Genomic DNA, 20481 nt, shown 5'->3' with positions numbered 1-20481 from the left:
ATGGAACTTTTTCTTTCTCTTCACTAGCTACGATAAACGAATACGTCTTTAATTTACGCACAGATTTTGCATAGAACATATGGTAATTGCACAGTCGAAATTGCAAAACAGGGAGACCCCTTCAAACTTAGTGCTATATATAAATGCAGGACTGGTGTGGATCGGACTCGGTTGTGGCCACCATTATCTCAGTGTAAGTAACCTAAACGCTGAACTTCTCCTTCTTCATGAGGTCATACACCACGGAGAAGTCCTTGTTGCCCAGACCCTTCTCGCACAGCGACTGGTAAACCTTGTGAGCCAGAGATCCCAGGGGGATGGGTGAGTTGGAGGTGCTGGCCACACCGGAGGCGAGACCCAGATCCTTGGTGATCAGAGCTGTGGAGAAACCGCCGGCGTAGTCTCGGTTGGCAGGGGCAGTGGGGCAGACGCCGGGCACCGGATTGTAGATCTCCGAAGCCCAGCAACGACCGGTGGAGGAGTTGATGATCTCGGCGAATACATTGGCATCGAGTCCCTGGCGCACGGCCAGATTCATGGCCTCCGAAACACCGATCATCGAGATGGCCAGCATCATGTTGTTGCACAGCTTGGCGGCCTGACCCATTCCATAGACGCCACAGTGGGTGATCCTCTTGCCCATGCACTCCAGAACAGCCTTGACGGCATTGTACTCCGCCTCGGTGCCGCCCACCATGAAGGTGAGGGTGGCCTGCTCGGCTCCGGGAACACCTCCAGAAACGGGGGCATCGATGAACCGGGCTCCCTTTCCACTTATCTTCTTTTGCAGCGACTTGACGAGCTCCGGTGAGATCGTCGAGGAGTCAATGAAGATGGTGTCCTTGTTGACGCCATCGGCAGACATCTCCTCGTAGGAAGCCTCCACAATGGCGTTATTGGGCAGCATGGTGATCACAAAGTCCGAGTTTTTGGCCAACTCCGAGGTCTTGGAGTACACAGTGGCTCCCTTGGCGGCCAGACCATCGCAAGCAGGCTTGGAGATATCGTACACATGCAGTTTGTGTCCAGCCTTGATCAGGTTGCTGGCCATGTTGGCGCCCATGTTACCCAGACCTACGAAACCAATGTTCTTGCTGCCGCCCTGGGTGGACATGGCCCTGACGAGGGTCTGGCTCCAGGCATTCAGCATAGCGGGGGACATTACACGGAGAGACATGGCTGCAAAAAATACAATATTATGTTATGTAATCACGGATAGGCAACTTAGCCACAAAGTCTCACCCACCTGTTGATCTAGAATTCTAGGGGAATATGGCTAAAAACTGCGAAAGTTCTACGCGATCGGACCGCTGTCAGAAGCACACTGCTCCCAGTGGCTGGCTAGTCACGTAATTTCACTTCATTCCAGCGCCTACAAAAGAGTTGTCGAGTTTTCTCATTGAACTATTAAATATATGATTAAATATATATAATATAAATTTTCATATCTTCGTTTTAAAGTCAAATTCTGTGTAAAAAGCAATATCTTTTAAATGCAATCTGAAGTTTTATGGCTTCTTCTTATATATAATTTTGTAAAGACCCGACAACCCTACCAGATCAAAACAAGTTCTTTACGGCTCTTCTCCCTCTCTTTTGCTCCACCATTTGGCTAGCACATATGTACGCTGCGTATTCCAGTGACGCCGGCAAAAGCTTTCGCTGCTCTTGTCTTTCCAATGGCTTTTTGATTTATGTTCTAATTGAACGACACGTGCCGTAGTTTCCATTATCAGCTTGAACAAAAAACTTTCGATTTCATTTACTTTCCCTGACCTTCAGAGTTTCGGGGGCCTGCGCTGTGTGCGCTGTGTGTGGGGAGGTCTAGAAAATGTGGGTGTGTCAGCTTGTTGTCGAGTGCCAAGACCAGAGGCTCTAAAACTGTAAGCTTTCACGCTGATGGTTCGATTTCAATTTGGTTGTTCACTTATAGAAAATAGCTTTAGATTTTGGCTAGGAATTTAATTAATTTAATTCCATTTCCCCATTGAACTTTTCGTTGGTTCATCGACTTTTGCTGTGAATGCTTAAATGAATGAATGACAACTTACAAATCGCCACCATTGCGTGAAATATCGTGCATAACTAAATTCGCACGCGCAGTTTCCAAACTGATGTTTCATTTTACTCTAAGTTGAGGGGTATATTCGACTTTTAATAAACAACAATATTTTTAAATACTACGAAAGGTGTGTTTTAGTAGTATTATTACATGCCATAGCCATAGAATATGTATATTAACATACGAGGTGTGTTCAAAAAGTAAGGTGGCTCTTCAAATTTCGCGAATTTCAAATTTTTCGATTATCGAAACCTTTTAGAAGTTATACGAGGTGTGTTCAAAAAGTAAGGTGACTTTTCAAATTTCAAATTTTTCAAATTTTTCGATTATCTTCAGTTTTGGGAACAAGAAAAAGTCACATGGGGCCAAATCCGGTGAATATGGTGGCTGAGGCATTATTGTGGTGTTGTTTTTGGCCAAAAAATCCAAATCCTTTGATCCATATTTTTCGATAGCAAAAAATCGCCGAGCTCGCAAAACAACTTGTAACTTTACGCCTCTCACAACCAAACAAAAGAGGATGTTCCATTGAAACTTGGTACAGATGTTAGGGAAGAGTGTACCAATATAACAAAACAAAAAAATCGATAATCGAAAAATTTGAAATTCGCGAAATTTGAAGAGTCACCTTACTTTTTGAACACACCTCGTATACGATTTTGGCTTTTTCTAACAAACTTTATAAGACTAATAAACTGTAACATTTATCGCAGCCAAATAAAATAACGTCCTAATAGGCTTTAAAATTAATTATAACGCATACACTTTCAGCTTATGATTATGAGATTTTTATGATACCTCGTGTAAGTTTCAAATTATGAAGAGTATTTGGAGTGCGTTTTCCCACCACCAACCTCTTTAAGGCTTTTTCTTTTTGCACCTTTCTTGCGCTAGAGCATTGCCAATACTTGATCCCAAAATAAACAATTTGATGTTTCGCGATTTTGCTTTCTTGTGCTATTTTTATCACTGCTTTCCGAACCTCAATTGAAGGAGATGTCGGATTTTTCACCCAAATTGTACAATGGTCATAAGGTTCGATGCTGTTGCTGTAGTTGTTTTAATGTTGTTGCTCGCATAAAAATCGACATGCATGAAATTGCAACCGCTCGAGTTGCGTTTCGCAAAATCTCGTCCAATTTACGGCCCGCCTGTCGTGGCCTGGATCTTACGCAATCCGGACTTCGCTGTCAGCGCCTGCGTCAGCGTTAATATCGTTATGTTTTATCAAAAGAAAACTAGGGGAGTACCTAAATGTATGACAAAATATCAAAAAAAATTCATTTGCTTTAGGTATATTATTGTTTATCTACATACAGAAACAGAAGGGAGAATCTTTAGAAGAATCATATTTGTCTTATGTCTAGTGATTAACATTCCTTAAAAGTAGTTTTTAGTATGTAGAACATATATATATGCTTTTTCTATTGATTTTCTTCATATATTTTAAACATGTCTTAACCTACATAAAGGTTTTAAAAGAGTTGATGCATGCAACACTCTTAAAACTTAACTTAACCCAAGAGAACCAGTAAACAGCCATATCACGGATATATATTCGATCTCATTAGTCTCTGTTCAGACTGCCAGTGATGACTTTTTAGTGATTTATCTGTGTCAGAGCGTCTGCAGCATCCGCCAACGTACGACGATCGCTTAAGTGCATTTCAATTTGGGGAGTGGAGCGAATCGAGATCGCGACAATGGCGCAAAAATCACATCAAATGGGGGACATCAGCTGCCCGGCAGCGTTGGCTTACATAATTCGGTTGTCAATTGTCAAAATAAACCGCCAAGACCCTTATCTAACGGCATAAAGTGCAATTCAGCGAATGATTAACACGAATATGGGCCGCAGTAACAACAAAAGCAACAACAGGTGAGAGCGCGTCTCTTTGAAACAATTTACAATTTACAAGTCCAAAAAAACAAAAACAAAAAATAAAAACTCAAAAGCCAAAGGCGCCAAAGAAGCCACAAGCGAAGTGAAGCATTAAAGCGCAAAAACTACGAGCTTGAAGTTGAACTGTTTGGGCTTGGCTTTGGAAAATGTTCATGTTCATGGCATTTGTACCCACTCTTGTGCGTATGTACATCAAGTATACGCAGCGGTGTGCCAAGCTCATTAGGCAGACATTATAACATTTCTCTACCGCGTTCGTACCGCTGTACGCTACTAATTTCCATGTCAAACACTGGCAGACAACGAAATTTCACTCATAGTCAACAACGCACCCACAAAAGCTCAGTGCACTTGAATGCGGCTCGAATAGTTCAAGTTGGGATTGAAATTTATTTGCCTGCAAACATTGCATTATTAGCGAACATTACAGTGCATTGCAGAAATTCAGAAGTATCTTTTTGGCCAAGGAAAAATGTATAATAAATAATTATTATATTGGGATATGGAAAAAGATAAGTTAGTTGTTGTCCAATTTATTTATTAAAATCATAACAAGTAAAAATAAACACATAATGTATTACTTTTTTGAAGTTTTTAACCGCATTTCTCTAATTAAAGCCAAAGCCCAAAAACGATCTATTTATACGAAAAAGGTGCTAACCCGAATTTCAGGAATACATTTCAAATGTAGTTTGTTGGTAAGTAAGAAAGGAAGTAATTTCAAATTCTCTTAATTTTTTTATGGCTTTTCTAATTTTTAAATACTAAATATGCTTGCTTAGTGACTGCTACTATCAGACTGAATTAATATTATATCAGCAAATCGTACTGCACTCCCTGAATCTACTGACTTGACCCGCCCTGAACTCTCTGAACACTGCACGCAATTTGACAAATGAGACAAGTCAAAGTAATCTGCATGCCACCGCGTAGATCCGTGACTCACCGAGGAACACATTACAATTTGCCAACCACTGGATGTGACATCGTGAACGACTACTGACATTTTTCAGGCAGTGCCAGTGGCAGGGGCAGTAACAGGGGCAGTGGCAGGCTGTCTTCGATTTCGTTTCCGGCCAGCACGTAATTGAAATTACATTAAGCCAGAAATTTTGGCAGTGAAATTGCGTTCGATAATCACTTTCATGGGGATTTAATTGTTTCCCTGTACTAGACTTTTTCAGACTGGGCTTTCCCTCTCCACTGCTTACAAATCGCTCTCGATCTTGTTCAGACTTTCGGACCTACATTAACATGCCAACTGAAGAGACCACTCCAAAACGATATGAAAATGAAAAACTAAAGCTGAAAACACACACACACACACACGCCCAATGCGGAAAATTGAAATGCAGTTGGAGTCACTGCAGCGAGTTTTTGGGAAAGGAAAGTGAAATTATCATCCCCCCCGCAGTTGCTTTCCCCGGTCCAACAAATTCAATTCGATTCAATTCGTTTTCGATTTCATTCGGTTTTTGAATCGTTTCTAAGGTTCGCGCTTTTTAATACGCCGCATGCATAATTATTATGTATACGTACGAGTATATATCGGCTCAGTTAGTCTCCAATTGCCGACACCCTGGCCTATAGTTTAGTGAAATTGAAAATCATTTTTGAAAGTGGTAAAATTATTCGCTGCCCCGACAAAACACACATTCCATGCGACCGTTTAAAGCGAATGTTTCTTTTTTTCGTTTGTCGTAATTTTTCACCGCGATGTTGTTGGTGCTCGGTATATATTTTCCATCATTTCATTTCGCTTTTTTATTTTGGTCACCATATTACAAAATTTTAATTGCAGTCGGCAGAGTGAACCAAAATAAAAAATCGTTGGGAAAGGTGAAATGCGGTGAGTGGATGCTCTTCGAATTGCATGGGAAACATTTTAGTACAAATTGAACGATAAAAATATAAAATATATTTACTAGCTTTCAATATTTTCATTTAGCAGTTAAGCACAACACTTAAAAATTTATATACATTCCCAATAGCAATTAGTTTCACTTCGCGGTGAACTAAAAACCAGGAAAATCTTGAAAAACATATTCCAAATTAGCTGATTAAAAACCCATTGTTCGGCCAAATCTCCTGCTGTTTTCACCCACTGATACACTCCCCTCCTTTTCTGATCCCCCAATCTCAGACATCAGCTACATCAACATAAAAACCAACAGCTCGAGCGGCAGATAAATGTTTGGCTAACCCAAATCCACACACAAGGAAGGAAACTAGTGAGGCGCTCCAAGCTAAAGTCTTCGGCTCGAGAGGCTCTCCGCTGGCAATCCAGTTTAGATTTCGAACACATTTTGACCAAAGCACAGTGCTGCTGCAGCGGGAGCAGGAAGCGTTTTATGGCCAAAAGCACCAAATGGACAGCATTTTGGGCATCACCCGAGGGGCACCAACAGAGGCTGCTGGAGCAAAAAGTTGTCTTACTTTCGTGAGCTTAAATGCATTTTGGCTCTCGATGCGTCGACGCATCGACATCCCAGCTCTCTCTCTCCTTCTGCGAGTGCATTTCGCATTGCATAAGTGATATTTATGTCTTCTTGTCAGTGTTGCATCAGTCTTGCCAGTTTTGCTCCTCGCCATCCCTCCTAGCTTATCGCCTCCTGGCCCCCGAAAAGATTCTACAACTAATTAAGTTGAATTATGCCAAAAAACATATCCAATTAAGTTGATCTATCTATCTGCGGGTTACTGTGGGAAATGTTACTCGAATTTTATGCAAATATCGTTAATCTTTTCCGCATACGTCGTTGGAAAATGCTCAGAGAGCTTGGGAAAAGCCATTCATTAGCAGGGCTGAAGGTCGCGATCTGTTTTACCTTTGCCATTTCGCAGAGCCACCTTGGGCGTGTGAGCCACTCCAGTGAGACACCTGTGAAAAGGTCAACGCTAATTGCCCTCCTCAACCATCAGCCCACCAATTGAATTCGATTGATTCTCGGTCTGATCGAAACAGGTGAAAGTGCTTTGTTCTAGTGGAAATACCAGTCGGCGGAAGTGCGAGACGGTCGCGGTTGAATGATCGCCAAAAGATCTCCAACCTCACATAACTCAGGCCGCGAGGTGGAAACCTTCCTCGTACGTCATCAGTCCGCGCATAACTCACGCCCACCCGGGGCGGCAGGTGGGACAGGTGGGCAGGCGTTATGACAAGTTGACTGATTGGATTTGTGGCTAGGCGACTGAAGCTGCTGCTGCTCCTGTCAATGCCCCTCATGCACTCGCAATTGCCAATGGAAAATTGAAAATATAAAAAAACTAAATCAACAAGAAAAATGCGAAAGAAAAGCTACCATCTGGTTTGGGTTACCCAATGCATAATGGATAATGGCGGACGCTGGATAATATGCTAATTAACTCAATTTCCACGATCCATAAACGTCTCACTTAGACAATTGTTTGCTTAGCGGAAACTGTGCGGCTGCCGGTATGAGAATATCTTAATTGCCCCTCAAAGAAGCTGAAAACGACCTCTTTTTAAGGCCAATTCTAGCGGGCTAAGAAATATTTGGCAACAAACTTGGCACACACTAAGAAAAATGTACTGGTAGATAATGAAGAATAATCATTAAAATAAATGTAAAATATTAACATGATAATATTAATAAGAACTCAACCAACTTTCTAGGAATTAAAGCTAATATAATATGTTCAAGTTAATATCAGGTTATCTTTTCCCCTACGCTCTATATATCTATTTTAATGGTAATGCCCAAACCCTATATTTAAGCCTATCATCCAACATTTGGCACTCTTTCTAATTATAGTTTTTATTGAGTTTGAGTTTGTAACTAATTTGTAAGTAATGAAAAGGCGGCAAAGGTCAGTGGAGAAAAATGGTTTGTACGCATTTTAATTGGTAAATAGCAATCGGTTTAAGCGTTTCTTAACAAACCAAATAAAAAACACGAGGAAACGCATACCAAAATATAAAAAATGAAACCAAAACAAACAATTCAATTAAACTCATAATGGAATTTGTGTAACAACAAAACGACCTTGGCTGCAGAGCAAAGCCTAAAAAGCCAATTAAAAGCTAGATGCACGGCTCGAAGAAAAAACCACATGGCACTGAGTCAGAATTATGGAATTGTTTTTGTATTATGTCTGGCTATATAGTATATGGTCATAGTAGATATATATCAGCGAGGGGTGTAACACGATTCATGGGACCCACACACACTGAGACTCGGATCGATTTTCCCAGCAGAGGAAAAAACTTGTCGCCAGCAACGATTGCAAAACTGGAACAGCATCGCCGCAACTAATGCTAAAACATGTTAGCATTTATGCCCAAGTTGATTTGCATTTAGTGCATTCTTGTGGACACTGACCCCCCACACACCCTGTAATCCCCCCATAACTCACCTCATCAGTTAATTTCAATTTACCACTACAAATCATTTGAGGATCTTTTCTGCCAGGAGGTATGCCTGCCAGTTTTGGCCAAGTCTTTTGTTGCCCACAAAAGCTGTAAAAAGCCGCTTTGGTTGCGGCTATGCGGCTAGTCAACGTCGACTGCAACTGCGACGGCTCTGCTAACGGCTCTGCCAACGTCGACGGCAACGGAGGCAGTTGGATGAAAACCACGAGCGAACCACTCTTACTTACTTTGGCCCGCGACGCTTTTCATTTCTTCAGTCTGTTAACGGCACGCCAACGATGCAGACGCGGCTAAAAACCAGCTCCGGCTAACTGTTAATACAAGCTATACTCTATATTAGCAACTTGATCTGTAAGTGTAACACTCATACGTATCGAGTATACGCACAGTGGTACCAGCGACATTTTCATTTTTGTCTTTTGCCGAAAGTGCGTGAGCTTCCTTCCGTTTCAAGTGGATTAAAGTCAAAGTGAAAATTAAATTTAAATTTAAAAAATCCAAAAAAAAAATAAAATAAAAATATAAGTAAATCGCCTGAATTGCTGCTAATTTGGCGAGTTGGGCAAATTAGGATCTTAATTGAATTAAGCCAAGTGAAAGAGAAACATCAGCCGCTGTCCAGGAAGGCGACGAAGAGGCAGCCGGGGAGAGCGGTAAGTTTTTTATTTTAAGTTTTTTTTTTTCTTATATTTTGCCAAAAAAGGCGAATAGAAATTTTAGCTCTCCACTCAACACAGACCACACACTCAACGCATTTGGCTGTCTTGGCAATTTTGCTGTTTATTTTTTCATGCTCTAATTATTTGGAAATTTCATTTTGTTTTTGCCCACCGACACTCGTTAACTGGCATGCAATTTGTTTGCCCAAAGACTGATGGTCCGTCCATCTAACCAAATAGCCATCCATCCTCTAGAGAGTCAAGTTGAGTCAAGCTTTATGGGCAGACTTCCTCATTAAAAGATAAGGTGGCCAGACCCCTGACCACACAGAAAAAAGAAACTGGTCCATCAGTATTCTTTGGGTTCGTTTGAATTTTCCATCTCCATCCAGCTTCTTCATTAACCCAATTTTCACCTGGAGAAACTTTTAGTTTCGGACATGAAAAATCTTGTTTATCGGGCCAATTTACATACAGAGCTCCTCTGCCCAGTGTCAGACATTTCGTTGCCCTAATCTCCCTCCGATCTGGCAACCGATCTTAACGGAACTAATGTCTGCACTTATTCGTTGGGTTGTTTGTCATTTCAACTTGAGGGCAAACAGAAGAGGAAAGAAATAAATAACCACGAAAATGTCTTTGTTGTTTGATGTGTTTTCGTATTTATTTTTATGCGAGCATTTTTATTTTTATATGCGAGCTGACAGCGTTTTCGAAATTAAATACTTTCTAATTACAATAAACGCAGGCGATGGCCGCCGGCCGGCCAATTGCCTGTCCCACACGTCCAGCAAAGTCCACAACATAGCCTTTGGCAGCGGACTTAAATCACGTAGCCGCCGCATCGGCCAATGCCAGCCGATATACATATATATGTATATATATATAAGCAAGAGGGAAAACGGGGTGAGTTAGAGAGAGGGCACAAAACAAAACTTGCGAAAGTGTCAAGAAAATATAATACCGCTCAGACTCACTTTTTCTTTATTGTCATGTCTTAATGTGGCGCCTGATGTGTTTATTTGCCACTACACTCCTCCTCCTCCACACCCCTCCTCGGCCAATGAAAGTGAAACGTGCGAATGACTTTGCGTAGCTGCAGAAGCTTCCATCAGCCCGCTCAGCACGTGCCCATCGATCCTACCCGTGTGGTCTTCGTCTTTCGAGGCTTTCAATTACTCAACCACAAAATATTCAATTTGTCAAGCGTTGAGCTCGGGATTATGACTTTCTTTCAGCGGGCCAAACAAAAGACTTAAGACCCAAACTTGACTCATTAGCTTGGCTTTGTTAGCTGGAATGTGTGTGTTGCAGAACCTAATGGTCTCTGGTCGCTGGTTGCCTTTTGGTGCCTCCCGGTCTTTAATTAACTGTTGAATTGAGAAATTAATACGGCTAGGTCAGTTATGGTATCTGCTAGGTTCGGTAATATTATAATTTGCTAAAATTAAATATAATCGATTGTTTATCTAAACGTTATCGGTTATACAATAGCTAGAAATTGAATAATATGGGATGGCCTATGGAGCCCAATGTCATTTAAAATAGACAAATTTTGTATTCACCTTATAATGTCTTTAGAAATGGATCATCATATCAAAGGAATATCATTAATAAATACCGACATCATTGTCATTCTTACAATAAGTTAAGCTCTTTGATGTGATTTCAGTTCTGTATTATTGTCTTTTTCAATAAATAAAAGCTAAAATGTTATCGTGACTCATAATGTAAATCTTAACTTAAATATTCAACATAAAATTAGTAAACGAATTAAGTAGTTTCCTAAGCCAAACAATTTGATTTCGATCGAAATCTGAATGATTAATATCGATTATGCTCAGCGGTCTTTCAAAGCTATAATTATCCAGCACTTGTGACACGCACTGAATTCTAAATGTGAGTAATTGCCATGCATTCAGCAATATCAGATTCAAAGTGCATTTAACCTGAGGCTGCAAAAAAGACAACAAATTCAATTCAAATGGCTTCCAGGCCGGGCATTTATTGCTGGCTTGGTCCGTTGGATCCAAGTCGTGATTTGCAGTTGCATGTACGGCCAACAAATACCCCTCCGGCACCCCCGGAAAGCCCACACAGTTGATTAGACAGCACCCGGCTGGTGAAACAAGGCAACCATTTGGGGCTTTTTGCTCCGTTTTGTCTTTGTGTGTTTTCCTTCTAGACCCCGACAAGTTGAAGTGTCTTGGCCTACTGAATTTTTTCTCACACTCCGTGTCTTGGTCACGGATGTGGATTGATTGCTAATGTTCATCTGGGCTATATATATATATATAAAGCTGGCGGTTTATGTGGATACCCCTTGCCAAAGTTGCACAAGTCTGGTCTGGGCCAGAATGAGCCCCACACTTGAGACATGGGCAACTAGTACTTGTGGCTATATGTTTTTTCAAGTCACTCTTGCTTTCTTCAGCTGCTCCAGTTGGCTGCTACTGCTTTGTTTTGTTAGCTCTTGCTTTATGGTTTTTCATATATACACTCGTATATGGAGTGGCTTACCCTAAGTATTTCTCTGTTGCAATTGTCACATTGTTTTGGGCCAGTTATCTGCGGCTCAGTGGCGACGGCGGCCTGTGGCAAGAGTTTTGTAATTAGCTTGGCCCATCACTTGCGCCATTCGATTTGCGATGAGCCGAGTGATAAGCGTTTAAGCCATTTAAAGAAAACAGCAAATTCCGCTCAACGAAACGGCCCATCGTATCCGGTTAACCGGCTTTTATTACGGATTGCGCAACCTCCGCTCCCCCGCATGCCAAAAATGTCGACGAGGAGAAATACTTTCGCTTTCAAATGCTTGAGCATAAATTCTTGGGATTACGCAAGCTAAATGCCCGCGGCATGTTTTGGTTTGCTGAGCAGGTGCCACCAATAACCAAACCAAAAACAAATCCAAAACCACCTCCACCAACCCATCCATCCATCCGACCAACCAACAACCACTTACCTCATTTGGAAAGCAGTGAGAAATGAAAGTTTTTTTTTTTTCTGCGTTGCGTGAAATTTACATTTCGTTTAATAATTTCAAACATTTCTTCGGGGTCGCTGTGGCATAAAATTTGAAGAATTAGTCGAACAAGAAATCAGTGCTTTTCCGTCTGTTTTCCTTCTGGTATTGAGGCTCTTTCCGGCAGGCCTGGCTAGCAACGCCCCCTGAATGGCAGCCATCAGACTGAAAAGTGCATTTCATTGTCGCTTTCGTTTTCGATTTTTTCTCTTTAGTTTTTTGTTTGGTGACGAGTTCATTGGCTCTGCATAATTTATGCGTTTGGTAGCCCAGCAGTAGCAGCATAAAACAATCTACATAAGGTGGCCATCAATCCCGACGACGGGCCCGTCGTTTGCCAGTCACGCTAATTGGCTGTAACTGTAACTGAAAGATCTCCGAATTTGGATTTCGGCACCACAAAGATACAATCAACCAATAATTTTAATGTGCGAATTGGGCAAGTAACTGGCGGCCAGTACTCCTATGTGGTGTGTCACGCCAGTTTGGCATAGTTTCGAGTGGTTTGGCAATAGTGAGTCACTTGGGTCACGCACATTCTTGGGTTTCTGCGCTCTAATAACCCAGCTGCAGATCCGCAGGCGTTTCCAAAAAAACTAGAAACACAACAAAAATACCCCCGAGTGAACGGAGAGTAGGTGTGTGTGGCCAGCTAAGCGTGGCCACTGCAGCCTCCAGATGCAATTAAAAACCAAAGAGCTCTAGAAACCGAGATACTAATGTGTATCTAGAGGTGGCATTGCCACATCTTTGAATAGAGCTCTGGGCAGGTCTTGTAATCCCCATCATTATTTGCATCCCTTTTAATTACTCGCCAACTAATGCCGCATTGTTTTGGTTTGCCTTTGCAGTAACACTTACATACCAGTACCTCGACGATCTTCGGCCAAGTTAGTTAGCTGTCGACTGCTGCCGCTGTTTATGGTAAGTCTACAATGGAGTGACCTTGCCGCCTCCACTGCGCGGATTAGAGGGTGTGGTGCGTGAGTGCCGGGGTGTGGACATGGGCACACGGGTAATCCAATTAAATCACACCCAAATGATCAGCAAAGCGATGAAACAATGTCAATGCCAGAGGGCATGCTAGTATCATAATCCCTTCATGAAATCATAGATCACAGCTAAGCGGCTTAGGTCTTGTGGCTGTTTACATCCGGCTCAATGGCTTTTCGGTCAGTTCAATCCATTTCAGCCTGTCGTGCAATTAATCCGAAAGACGTCGTAAAGACACGCCCCCGCCAGCGAGGAAAGTCCGCTTCCAGTCCGCCAGATGTATGCTCAGAAATGAAAGGGAAATTTCAAGTCACCTGGAGCCCAGACAAGCCGCCTTCCGAGGGCATTGTCACATTTCACTTTCGATGATCGTCGGAGATTTCAAGTGCAGTACGCCTCTCAGAAAAAAACATTACAAAAAAACGAACCCACTGAGGTGTGACGATGTTTGCTTTGTTGAACCTTTTGATAACTGGTTTTCCTTTGACTGTTTGTTTTTTTTTTGTTGAGCGGCGGTCCGAAATATTGACCGCAAGTAAGTCTAATTTCTATTATTTTCCTGCCATCCCGCTCTGCCTTTAGCGATTTAATAGCACACTGAACGGTCTGGCCGCCAAATGAACTTTCTTCTTTCACTGTGCCACCTGTAGACAGTGCTCTCCCGACATGCTGCACCGCTGCAAGTTCCGTTTTTCGCTGTTACGATATTTCGCATTATTTTTACAGTTTTCGTTGGTTTTTTTTCTGTTGTATTTTTGCGGACTTTTGCTTTCGTTTAACCCATTTAATGCGGCATCCGTTCGTTGGGGGGCATGTGTGCGATTAATTCAGTGGAAAAGTGAAAACGAAAGTGCTCGACGATCGCAGATCTGCAGTTGTATGTTTGTACGTATGTATGGATGTTTGCTCACTTGGCCAGTGGTCAGTGGTCAGTTATCAGGTTTGGTCAGTGAGGCTGCCACTTTCGTTTTCATATGCATATGGCGAATCTTCTCGCGGGCTCATATATCAACAAGAAAAAAATAATAAATAAAAAAAGTTAAGGCCCAATGATTACGCTGGCTGATGATGATGCAATTAGCATCCCAGCGGTATGCAAAACCGTTTTGCAATGAGGAAATCTGTCGCCGATCATTGATCGCAGTTCATGGATCATGGCTACTCAATGGCGCATTACCAAAGCAACCAAAAGCCACAGCCCCAGCAACTACCATTTCGCCTTAAGTATTGCAATTTCTCGCATTGGCCAAATGAAAACAAGCGCACAATTATGGCCACTTGGCTGGAGCAGTTATGGCCACAGACCGCTCGCCGTCCAGTTGCTTCGACAGTTACACTTGCCACACCAGCAAACCAATCCAGATGCCGTACCGAAGACCAAGACCCCGGCAATTATCTCTTGATTTACAACCCAGCCAGCTAGCCAGCTAGCCAGCTAGCTAGCCAGCGAAACGGGGAGAAACCTTTCACTTGAACCCCCCAGTCACAAACGATCGTGAAAAATGCAAAAACTTGCCCAGAATCGATCGTACTATAACCAGCTGCATCCAACGCCCAGCGACCTTGGCAACAGGTTGGGCAATCGAATGGCTATAGTCTGGGAAAAGATCTCATTTGGAATTCAAATGCATAGCTCTGCAAATTTGCATTTGGACCTGTATAATTACAAGGGAAGGAACAATTAGTTACCGGTTCGGTGTTCCGGTTTCGAGCTTTTGGCATTATAGTTCTTGGCATTTTCGGCAATCAACCCACTCTTTGTGACCTTTCATAGGAGTAGTTCGATCGGCCTAAAAACAAACTGTATTTCATTAACGTTTTCTGTATTTGCATTGTGAAATTTTAATAATTGTGGGTGCCCGATTGCTTGGTATTTTCATCCGAATTATTTCATTTCAAGTTGGAATAGATACCGATGACAACAGGTCACTTGGTTTGAAATGAAAATTGGTATTTGAAATTGTCGAGCATCGCGTGTCATAATCTATTACCCAACTATGGGCTTCTTTAGTGTTAGAGTAAGTAGAGTTTAAGCATTGAAAGTTTGATTTAGGAATTATAAATAACTTAAAACCAAATATTAGAAAATTACTTTAAACCACCATTTATTATCCTTACTTACAGGCACTTTAGCTATGAAGCAAGGCATGCAACTAACCGCCGCCTGGCTGTGCTTATTAGCCACGGCTAGTCTGGCCCAAAACCAGGAATCAACCTCCAAATGGTCACGGCAATTGGAGAATGTGGCCACATCCGATACTGACTCGCTAGACTGGGTACCCTTGGCACAACCTCTGGATGGCAGCAAGGATCGTACGGGAAATGGACGTGTTTTAACGTACTCGCAGACCTTCCCACCCAGCGCCCGCTTTGGTGATCTGACTAAGACGGGATCACAGTTCGAGTATCCCTTCCAGTTCCAGCGCTATCCCAATGGAGCGGGTCAGGCGCTGCCTCTTCGCCAAGCACCACCGCCACCTCCTTCCACGCTGAAGGCCTCTGGAGTGGGTCAGGAGCCCACTTCGCAGTCCTTCTTCAAGTTCGAAATGCCGTTCCACAGTAATAGTGAAGGGCAAGCTCAGGCACCACCCACCCTTCAAACGGGGTACCAAATTCAACATACTTTTGGAGCAGGAGCTGCTGGATTCCCAGCTCCCTCATCGCTTTTCAGTCCTCCATCTCTCTTCGGACAACAGCAAGGACAAACTTTTGGCTCTGACTACCATTCTTTGGGATCCCAGAAGCCCTTGGCTCAGGCCTTGAATAAGCCACTCCATCAACAGAATTACGTCCAGGACATTCTGCCCCCAAAGACCCTAGGAAAGCCCCTGCCCACACAGGCTTCACTGCAGAGTGTGACTCCACAAGTTTTTCCCGTGGATCCTGAACCAGATACTCTTTTCGGATCGAACAAGGTAGCCCCATCGTCTGCTCCATCTTCCTCCCGGGATCAGGAAGTCCAGTTGCTATATGTTCCCTACGACACCCTGTACAACCAGCAGCGTCAGCAACCAGGATCAGGATCAAACTCCAACTTCGAGGTGAACAAGTTCAATGTGAATCCAGGACTGCCTGCTGTGAATCCCTATCAAATAAACCAGTTCTACACCCAGGATCCCAGCGTAGGTAGTGATTTCTTCAGCTCAGGAACTACTGCAAGACCCACTACCACCACCAGTCAGCCTCAGAGCATCTTCCAGAGCTTTGGACAACCACAGCCTCAATTTACCACAGCTAAACCCAAGCCAAAGGCCCATCAGCCACCACTGGCCATGTTCCTGCTGCGATCCAGTTCTCGTCCCTCCCAAACCGATGTGGTTACTGCCCTGAGGAATGCCCATAGTATCTCTGTAATTGATTCACCCACTAAGCAGACTCCAGAGATCTTCGTCGGACCAGCTGGCATGCCCATTCCCGATGGATATGTGAAGTTCGATCTACCTTACCTCTCGCAACTGACCTCCAATCGCGATCTGAATGACGTCTCCTTCTTCGTGGCACCTCTGAGTTACCGCACGCCCAACGGTTTCAATAAGATTCTGCTTCCCGAACCCCATGTCGGTTCCATTGTGATTAACAGGGCTAAGGATATCGGCTCTAGCCAGCAATTATCACCTGCTGTGCGACCCCAGCGTCCTTATGCTACAGTCAGTAGTACCCGTAATCCCTTTGAGAGCACCACCCAATCACAGATCCAGGCTCAGGGTCAGGTGCCCGAGCGGGGTAACAAATTCAGCTACTACTATGTGCAGGATGGCATCCAGGAGGTGAGCTCGCCCAAGATTCCAGCCAAGCAGGAAAGGCACAAGAAGAAGCGACCACAGAATGTCCAAGTGCAGCAGCAGCCCAGCTATCGTCCATCGCCAACCAAAGCTCAAAGTCAAAATCCCTTTGATACCCTCAACCAGATTGGAGGAGATGACTTCTTTAAGACTCTGGGAAGCAAACCAACCACCAGCTCTACTTCAAGCACCTCTACAACGACCACGACATCCACCACTTCTACTACGGCTGCTCCACAATCTCTATTTACCTATAGCACCCGACCACAGATTGAATTCCCAGGCTCCAGTGGTCAATTATATCCTCAGTATGTGCAGGAACCTGTACAGGAGCAACTTCCGCGATTGACCACCCGACCTCCAACCGCCTCAACTGCTGAGGAGGAGCACCGCATGAAGCAATACTTCCGCCAGCAGGATGCCTTCCGCCAGCGTCCTCATACCACAAGCCCTCCATTTGAATATACCCAAAGCTCCGCAGATTACGAGGCTCCTCTGCCCACAACTACTACCACTCAGAGGATCAAGACCAAGCATAGGGTTAACCTGTATACTCCCGCTGCCGTACCGGTGACCACCTCGGATGTGGGCTATAACAATGTAGAGCAGCAGGGTCCATTGAACCATCGTCCTATCTATAATCAAGTTCAAAACGAGATTCTGGATAACAGCAATGTTGAGTACGAACCAAATCCCTATCATGTGCCCTCGGAACTTCCGCCTCTGACTCCTGATATTCCCGGACTGGTTAACAATCTGCAAGAGAAGGACAAGCTGCAGCCACCAATCCCAACCACTCCTTTGGCCGAAGCTGAACCTGAAACGAGGCCCACCAGGAGACCTGTGCTGCGCACTCGCAAGCCTGCAGTTACCAAGGTTACCACCTCTGTTTCCTACTCGGAGTCCGAGTCGAATGGCAAACTCCCGGTTCACCGAATTAGGAGGCCATACAGCAGCCGAGGAACCACAGCACCAGATGTATCTGGCAACGGAGATGGTGGAGAGGAATCCGCAGTGACCCCCACTCGCCGTCCCACCAGTGCCAGGAACCCACTCATCCGTAACCCCAATCGCATCCGTTATAGGCCCACAACCGAAGAACGCCAGACCCTGAAGACGAAGCCCAGGAAGGGTTCGAAGAACGGCAAGCCAAGTGAAGATCAGGACATTGACTACCAGCGCGATGTGCTGAAACAGAACTATCCGGTGTTCAAGGCTCCGTCCAGGCGACCCACTAGCCCCACTGCCATCCCCAGCTCCTACGATGTTCAGGGCACTACCGAAGGACCCGCCTCGGAGTCCCAGCAGGTTTACACGGTGACACCTAGCAACAGTATTGATGGTGGCAATGAGCAAAGCGTTTTCCCTGCCAATCTTCTGGAACCCATGCAGATTGCCCAGCACTATCAAGAGTTTTCGAAAGACAACTACGGTCCAGGATACTTCCCCAACCAGGAGGATCTTAGTCCAACGGAAGCCATCGTGCGGAACGAAGTGAGCCCGATCTATACCACGTTGGCCACCACAACACCATCCACCACCACGACCACGACAACTACAACTACTGAGGCTCCGTTGACCACCACAACGACTACACGTCGCTCGCCTTTCGTGAGGAGAAACTATCCGAGATTGCGGACAACCACAACGACAGAGGCACCAGTGACTTCCACCACTCCCTCGGAAGAGAGGCCATCGGTAAGATTTCTTAGTTTAAAGTTCCAACTCAATCCTAACCTAATATTTTATTCCCTAAGATCCGCTCTCGTCTGCCACCCCGTCGAGTGGTGAAGGTACGTCAGCGTCAACGTCGCCCCACGCATCCTGCCTCATCTTCAACAGTGGCGCCTGAGGAGGAATCCGAACCCATCACCCAGAAGCCAAACCTGCGTAAACTGAGTCGCTTCAATAACCAAGAGCCAAAGGAAAAAGAAGCCGCAGTGGTAATTTTTAAACTGAAACATTTTAAGATTCATACTAACATCTTGTACAGTCGTCTTTCACCCAGCGCCGTCGTTACAAGCAACCCTTCCAGTTGGAGGGCCAGGAATCCCAGTGGTCGCCATCATCGGAAACAGCCAACAGCAACACCAACTCAAACAGTTTCAAGCCACTCAGTCCCAAGTTCAAAACAGAGACACATAACTTCGAGAGTGAGCCGGAGATTGTGACCGCTGGACCAACCAATGAACCCGAGACCTACGAGATCAATGTCGCCGCCGATCTTGGAGGTTCAGCAGTTCAGCGTACCACTATCATGGCACCCAATCTGAAGTAAGATTATAAGGATTATCTTAAGGAGCTCGATACTAACCCATTTATTGCAGGCCAGAGAAATCCTTTGCCGAGTTGTTGGAAGAAGTTATGGGCAAGGCGCCTGGAGAGTCAACCACTGAAACAACCAGCACTACCTTTAGTCGCCTGAGCAGACGTGGCAAGTGGCAAAAGAAGAACCGTTTGTCTGGTAGCTCGGATAACTCCGAGAACTTCGAGACGGCCGAATCCCAAAATCTGGGACCTCAGCTCTACAACGCACTTCAAGCAGTTAGCGAAAAAGAGGAGCTGGCCAAGACCACCACTCCACTAACTCCGTCCACAGAGGCCCAAACAGAAACATTAGCTTTGACCACCACTGTGGCTTCCCCAACAACGCCTGAAGAGTACGAGGTCACCACCGCCCATGATGTGGATGAGGCCACTATAACCTCCACTATTCCTGTAAGCGAAGAGAGCGCGACGCGCCGCATGGACACGGCAGCGGATGTGGACGATTTGGAAGTCCAGCCCAGCATCTTCTCCGAGGTGAAGAAGCAACTTCACGATCTTTTTGCCATCGAGGAAAGCGAAGACGATGCTGTCACCGCTGCTCTGGAAGCCGTGGGAAAGCGTCGCCAGGAGTACACAAGCATCCGGCGCACCAGTCCTGCCACGCCCTCGGAAAAAACAACTTTACCGCCAGCGGATGAGGCCACCACCACGGAAGCCACCATTGCGGAGAGCAAAAAGGACAGCTTCCACAAGGATCTGATGGAGCATGTGGTATACGCTACTTCTACATCGACCAAAGTCACCTCCGAAACGGAAATCTGTTATCGCGGACGCTGCATCCGGTCCGAAGATCTGCCTGCCAACCACAAACTGCACTGAGCACAAACCTCCGGCAGCGGAAGGCGAAGAGATTCATCATGTACATAGGGGCAGAGGGGATACGGATGGGGTCCAAGGGTCGAAGCTTTTCCAGCTTCGTTTGCCCAAAATACAAAACCGTATCCACTTGTAATTACCTAGCTTTAACTACAAATATATTAAGGATAAGCAATTGGAAGGATAAATGCAAGATCGAAGGGTCTTAAAGTTCTTAGATATGACGAAGTAATTCCAGGAATTTTTAAGGGAGACTTTCAAATAAGATAAGAAATAATCTATAAATGTTACTCCGTAAGAAATGTCTTATAAGAATTTTTCCCCGCATTGACCTGCCTTTCATACACCCTTGATATTTCCATTTAGATCAATTAGTTGATAGATTTTAGAGTTAGCATTACGACAGAATACCACATAGCCAGCATATAAGTCCTGTACCATATGTACATCGTTGTGTACTAACAATGCGAATGCAAATACAAATACCAATAAAAACGAAACGAAAAATTTACAAAAAAAG

At 44.3% G+C, this 20481-nt stretch overlaps 2 protein-coding genes across 3 annotated transcripts; one reads left to right on the top strand and one right to left on the bottom strand.

The window, feature by feature from the left end:
• Nucleotides 1-28: 28 nt before the first annotated feature.
• On the bottom strand, nucleotides 29-1377 carry LOC108112031 (probable 3-hydroxyisobutyrate dehydrogenase, mitochondrial). The gene is made up of 2 exons (XM_017221779.1): nucleotides 1247-1377; nucleotides 29-1179 (listed from the first exon to the last, which is right to left on the bottom strand). The coding sequence occupies exon 2, from the start codon at nucleotides 1175-1177 to the stop codon at nucleotides 203-205; it is 975 nt and encodes a 324-aa protein (XP_017077268.1). The 5' UTR covers nucleotides 1178-1179; nucleotides 1247-1377; the 3' UTR covers nucleotides 29-202.
• Nucleotides 1378-8604: 7227 nt separating this feature from the next.
• LOC108111981 (flocculation protein FLO11) lies at nucleotides 8605-20472 on the top strand. 2 transcript variants are annotated; one of them, XM_017221701.1, is made up of 6 exons: nucleotides 8605-9011; nucleotides 12894-12966; nucleotides 15160-18515; nucleotides 18575-18760; nucleotides 18811-19091; nucleotides 19145-20472. In XM_017221701.1, the coding sequence occupies exons 3-6, from the start codon at nucleotides 15171-15173 to the stop codon at nucleotides 19962-19964; spliced, it is 4632 nt and encodes a 1543-aa protein (XP_017077190.1). In that variant the 5' UTR covers nucleotides 8605-9011; nucleotides 12894-12966; nucleotides 15160-15170; the 3' UTR covers nucleotides 19965-20472. The 2 variants fall into 2 exon arrangements, with proteins under 2 accessions (XP_017077190.1, XP_017077191.1); XM_017221702.1 differs by lacking the exon at nucleotides 12894-12966.
• The last annotated feature ends 9 nt before the right edge of the window (nucleotides 20473-20481 follow it).

The sequence above is a fragment of the Drosophila eugracilis genome, unplaced genomic scaffold, assembly GCF_018153835.1.
Source record: "Drosophila eugracilis isolate 14026-0451.02 unplaced genomic scaffold, ASM1815383v1 contig_90, whole genome shotgun sequence".
Lineage (NCBI taxonomy): Eukaryota > Metazoa > Arthropoda > Insecta > Diptera > Drosophilidae > Drosophila > Drosophila eugracilis.
The sequence above is the reverse complement of the archived record's forward strand: the minus strand, read 5'-3'. Positions and strand labels throughout refer to the sequence as shown.

What these genes read in the sequence shown, in the direction of transcription:
- LOC108112031 (XM_017221779.1), bottom strand. Translation starts at nt 1,177, where the DNA reads ATGTCTCTCCGTGTAATGTCCCCCGCTATGCTGAATGCCTGGAGCCAG.
- LOC108111981 (XM_017221702.1), top strand. Translation starts at nt 15,171, where the DNA reads ATGAAGCAAGGCATGCAACTAACCGCCGCCTGGCTGTGCTTATTAGCC. An exon ending in CCTCGGAAGAGAGGCCATCG is followed by an intron (nt 18,516 to 18,574) that starts GTAAGATTTCTT and finishes TTATTCCCTAAG; the next exon opens with ATCCGCTCTCGTCTGCCACC. An exon ending in ATCATGGCACCCAATCTGAA is followed by an intron (nt 19,092 to 19,144) that starts GTAAGATTATAA and finishes CATTTATTGCAG; the next exon opens with GCCAGAGAAATCCTTTGCCG.